The 5,436-nt window shown below is 58.9% G+C and overlaps 1 protein-coding gene across 1 annotated transcript in view; it reads right to left on the bottom strand.

The window, feature by feature from the left end:
- Nucleotides 1-1,078: 1,078 nt before the first annotated feature.
- Nucleotides 1,079-5,436, bottom strand: part of CARD11 (caspase recruitment domain family member 11) — a 40,369-nt gene continuing 36,011 nt past the window's right edge. Inside the window, exons 22-24 of the mRNA XM_044915184.1 lie at nucleotides 4,883-5,007; nucleotides 3,198-3,313; nucleotides 1,079-1,444 (exon numbers count right to left, since the gene is read on the bottom strand). Coding sequence (XP_044771119.1) covers nucleotides 1,240-1,444; nucleotides 3,198-3,313; nucleotides 4,883-5,007 — 446 coding nt within the window. The 3' untranslated portion in view covers nucleotides 1,079-1,239. The remainder of the gene's footprint in view (nucleotides 1,445-3,197; nucleotides 3,314-4,882; nucleotides 5,008-5,436) is intronic.

Genomic DNA, 5,436 nt, shown 5'->3' with positions numbered 1-5,436 from the left:
ATTCTGTTAGTAAGGAAGGGAGTGTGGAGACTGGGTTGTCAACCAGTAGTTTCTCCCACAGTTCCCATGAACACGCAGACCTAGGATGGAAGCCCAGCCTGCCACCTACCCAGTTGATGAATACTCAGCGTGGTGCCAGGCTGGACGTGGCCTGCTTTTGGCCACGCCCGGTCGGGTCCATACTTGGAAAGTCTGCAAGAAGGGGTCAAGGAGGCAAATGGCTCTAGAACCCACAGGGCCTTTGCTATCTGCTGTGGAGGGAAGCAGAGCTCTCCTGCACACACACTCCCCACCCCAGCTCCTGGGCAGTGGGAGCAAATCCCATCGAGACCCGTACCCCACATGCTGGACGGAAAGAAGAAGCGAGGCTGCGCGTATGAACGTGACATGCAGAGAAGCAGAGAGCCCGTGTGGGGAGAGCAGAGTAAGGGGCTCTGGCCTCAGGGCTGGAGTCGGTGGGGGGGGGGGGGTACCTCCCAGGCAGCCTATGGAAGGACGGGCCCTTCCCAGAGTGACTTGGTAACTTGTCACCCAAATCAGGACGTAAGCTAGTCAAAGAGAGGCTGTTAGTCATCCCGCCCAAAGCCCAGGTACAAATCAGGTGTGTCCTGGGTAGACGGGGATGTTCGGTCTGCCTGCCTGCACCCGACATGGGGCCTGACCTTAGCTTTGCAGAAGTGGTTTGCAGGTTACAGAGGGCGCAAGGGTTGAACACCTCTGCCAGCGATGAAATAATAATTTTTAAAAAGTTTGAAAACAAGGAAATGGAGAGATTTTAATGCAAGAAAAATAATAGCATGGCACATTTCCTGTTCCGCCCCAACTGCCCTGCCTGGGAATGTGTATCTGGTGTGTCCCGAGGGCTGGCGGGCACCCTCGCGTTCCGGGTCCCTGCCCTACAGGAAGCACACCTGCTCCCTGCGTTACATTCATTTGCTGCTCTGGCTTCTGAGGGGCCGCTGGCCTCCGGCCTGCCGTCGTGTCCTTCGGGGGGCCCTGCCTCCCTGCTGGTGCCATGGGGCAGGACCCCTCGGCCAGGTCAGCCCCGGGGGTGGCGGGGGGCAGACACCTGTCCCGTTCCCACCGGAGAGTGTCTGTCCCTGCAGCTGCGTCTGCCCCAGGGCTCGCTGGGGGTGGGGGTCCCCATAACGGGGTGGACGGAGCCCCCTCGCCCCCACAGCACTGCCCGCTGGGGTCCGGACACCCCTGGGAGCTGCGCTCAGACTCCAGGGGCCCGCCTCACAGCTGGTCCTCATCCACCCAGACGGTCTTGCGCTGCTCCTCGCTGATCTTGTCTTTGAGGACACGGAGCAGCTCCTCCACGCTGCCCCACATGTCGGCTTCCACCGTGGAGTACAGGCAGGGTAAGGCTTCTAGCTCCTTCTCCTTCAGCCGGCACAGCCGCAGGAATTCCTCCTCCGTCTCGGGCCGCGGCAGCATCTTCCTGTGGGCAGAGGGCGGTGGGAGGACAAGGGCACTGTGGGAGCTGCGTGTGTGCCCGGCCGGGGGACCGCCGTCTGCCCACGCATGGGGGTGGGGAGGTGGGGGGGAGCCTCGGGGTGGGGGTGGGGGCGCTGTGCAGCCGGACCCCCCGGCCACCCCACGGCCACCACCTGCCGCCTTCCAGCACACGACCGTGCCGCAGGCCCTGTTACTCTGGTCCCTGTGGAGATCCCAAGAGGTGGGGCTTAAAAAAGTATCTTTTATCTTTATTTCCTTTAGTTTACTCTAAAAAAGCAATTCTTCCATTTTCAGAGCTGGCTGGTTGGTCGAGCAGGGGAGCTGTGACACTCCTTAGTCTTATTTAATTGTGGTAGCACGCACGTCCACGTTTCCATCCTGACCGTTTCTTACGAGTACAGTTCAGGGGTGTTAAGTTTATCCACATCACCGTGCCTCCAATCTCCAGAACTTTTTCCATCCTGTGAAACTGAGACGCACACCCATGAACGCTCTAATTCCCTGCTCACCCTCCCCGGCCCCTGGCGCCACTGTCTACCCGTCTGTGAATCGTCCAGGGCCGTGATGGAAGCTGAATTGTGCAGTTATCTGTCCTTTCGTGCCTGGCTGATCTCGTGGAGCCTCGTGTCTTCAAGGTGGTAGAAGGTGTCAGAGCGTTCTTCCTTTCTAAGGCTGAGTCATGGACCACATTCTGTGTATCCATCCATCGACGACCACTTGGGCTGCTTCTGCCTTTCGACTCTTGGGAATAACGCTGCCGTGAACGTGGGTGAGCAGTGATCTTGTTGAGACGGCGCTTTGGATTCTTCCGGGCAGATACCCTGGAGTGGGACCACTGGGTCACACGGTCCTTCTGTGAGGGACCCTCCGAGCCACTGTCTTCCGCGGCGGCTGCGCGATCTCACGTTCCCGCCCGCAGTGCGCCAGGCTTCTCCCCATGCTCGCCAACACGTGGCCACTTCTGGTTTCCAGACAGCAGAACGTGTGCGCAGTGGTGAGCTGGGGACTTTGGTCTTGTGTGCTCTTTCATGGGTTCCCCAGGGCCAGGCACTTAACAGGCATTCAGTAAAGATCTGGTGGAAGAGGCGAGTGGCCTCCCCTCCCCTCGCACTTGCAGCGTGTGAAGGAGAGGTGGGGTCAGGGATAGCGCCATTTAATGGCCAGGCCCCAAACCCCACAGCCAGCCCTGCAACAAATACCACTGGCTCCAGCTTGAACACGGATTCAGACCTTCCCTCACCACCCGCCAGGTAGGATCCGGGTCCCAGCTCTTGCCCGGGTGCTCCTAACCCCTGTCTCCACACAGCAGCTGGAGGGAGCCTTTTACATCCTGTTAGATCACGTCACTCGCATGGTCCGGACCCTCGGCTGCAGGTCGCTCTCCCCGCGCTGCGCCCCGCACGGCCTCCTGCAGCTGTCCCCGCCTCGAGGTCTGCGCCCTTCTCCCTCAGCACCTGCCCGGCCGCCCTCACTGCACTGGGGCCGCTCGAGTCAGCTTCCCTTCCCCAGCCGCCTGGGTCCTGCAGCCATGCCTCCCAACCCTCGTGCCCCTGGACGTGCTGTGTGTGTGTGGGTTACTGTCTCCACTGCTAGAGGCTGGGGGTCGTGTCTGCCCTGGGCTGCAGCCGGGCACTCAATGACGATGCCGTAAAGGGGTGAGCAGGGGGACCAAGCAGAGGTGTGGCAGGGAGGGAGGGGGTGCCGGAGGCCCCGGGAGAGGGGTCTCAGAGTCCTACCTGAACCTCTTGCTGTTCTTCTCCGACACCCGAATGAAGAGCACGATGGGGTAGATCCTGGACTTGATCAAGTCTCTGGTGCAGCTGATTCCAGCCTCCAGCAGACAGTGTTTGTCCTGCAAGCACAGTGGCCGGCGGTCAGCAGCCCCTCCAGCCCCTCTGGGTAGCTGAGGCGAGGCCCGCAGTGCAGGGTCAGGCTCCGCCGGACAGGGACAGGGGCAGGGGTGAGAGCCCCGAGTGCTCCCAGCTGCAGCAGGGAGAAACCCAGGGTGAAGCCCGACCCCTGCTTGTCTGCACACTTGGTTCCACAGGCTTGTGCACAGCGGTGGGCGCTGCCAGAGCCCCGGCATCGAGCCCGAGGTGAGGCAGGCAGCATGAGTGAGTTTTAATGAAAAGCAAAATCAGCTTCGGGACACCTGCTACTCCCCTCAGCTTACGAAGGCATTCGTGGTACTATCAAGGGTGGAAAACACCCGAAGGGTGAGGTGGGGCTGGACAGTCCTGGGAGCATCTGCAAGGGTTCTCGGGCATGACTCCCTGGCACCCAGGAGCTCATCGCTTCTGAAGAAGGACAATCTCTGTGTTGCTGAAAATGTCACTTCAAAAACAAACCAACCCCAAGAAGCCCTAAGCCTCTGCGCTGAAACAGAACACTAGTAGAGGAAAGTGTGTGTGTTCCTAAGCGTGCACGAGTGAATTTTCACAACCCGAACCTGCCCCCACCCCTGTGCTCCTTCTGGTCACTGCCCTCCTTCCCCGCCCGCGTGGCCACTGCCCAGACTCCTCTAACAGCCCAGATCCATCTGCTGGGTGGCCTCACCTTTCCAGGGACAACCATCTTGGCTCCGACCCTGCCCACTCACATCCTATCCGCTCCAACATCAGAATTCCCTAAACTGCTGTGGCCCAGACTTTAAAACCAAATAAACAGTTCCAGGCTGGATAGCTCTGTCCGTGCTTTCATCTGTGTGAGTGACAACATTGCGGGAGGGGGTGGCATGTGGCAGGTGGCAGATGCGGAGCTCCCGTGGGCACCTGCTCGTCCCCCCCATCCACCTGAGGTCACCATCCACTGCAGAGCTGACCCCTCAGGTGCTGGGCAGTGCTCAACGGATAGCTTTGCTTTGGAAAGGTCCCAGAAGGACCGGGCTCAATGCCGGGGCTCTGGCAGCGCCCACTGCTGTGCACAAGCCTGTGGAACCAAGTGTGCAGACAAGAACTCAATGCTTGGGGCCGATAAGGACCACGTTGTCTGGCTCCAGAAGATTCTAGAACGCATGCAGACACCTCTCCTGCATTGCTGCCCGTTTCCCTCCTGAGGTGAACAGGACTCCTGGCACCCATTCGTTCTCCTTGTCTCTTGCCCTGACCCAGGCTCCCTCTGTCTCTGGCCCTTGTTCTCACAGTCAAGCACATGTACAGCCCTGGACGATGTGAATCGGGCACGCCAGTGCCAGGAGCCTTCAGAAGTAGAAGCTGGTTTCAAATGATCAACGTGCATGTCGGACCCCAAAGAACAAGAGTGTGTGGAGAGGGAACATGGAGCAGAAGACAAAAGGAAAAGGAGGAGGTTTGCCCACAGGGAGGTGAGAGCAGCTCTGCACCCCACCCTTGTCCATGGCTGAGGCTGCCTCACAAAGATAACCGGTGGTATCACCCCATCCGGCCCCCAACCCCCACCTCACCTTGGCGGCCACAGCTTCAATGTTGGCGGGAACAATGCATTCGAAAGTGTTGGGGTTCTTCTCTCGGGAGTAGATGATGGTCTCCATCTTCTGCTTCCTGAGGAACTCATCTCTAGTGACAACATCTGCAGACAGAGGGCCAGTCCTGAGGGCAGCACAAACCTCCCCTTTCTGGGCTCAACAGAACTCCATGTTGATCTGCTTATGGCCACATTGAAATGAATCCTAGCTCCTCTACTAGACTGTGAGGCTTCTCAATGGCAGAGTCAAGGTCACACTTCTTTACACTTCCCACAGCAGCCCACAGAAGAGCTGGTTGGTAAATTCTCAGCATTAAGTTTCATTGGACAAAGTAGCTCAGGCACTGAGGTGCAATACTGGTGAGTTGTCTATCATGAAGCATAGACAACTGTCCACCCACCCACCCACCCACCACCCATCCACCCACCCACCCACCCATTCACCCACCCATCAAGCAACCAACCATCCGCCCATGCAACCATTCATCCATCCATCCTTCCACCCATCTATCCATCCATCCCTCCACCCATCCA

The sequence above is a fragment of the Neomonachus schauinslandi genome, chromosome 5, assembly GCF_002201575.2.
Source record: "Neomonachus schauinslandi chromosome 5, ASM220157v2, whole genome shotgun sequence".
Taxonomy (NCBI): domain Eukaryota; kingdom Metazoa; phylum Chordata; class Mammalia; order Carnivora; family Phocidae; genus Neomonachus; species Neomonachus schauinslandi.
This window is presented reverse-complemented; position numbering and strand designations above follow the sequence as displayed.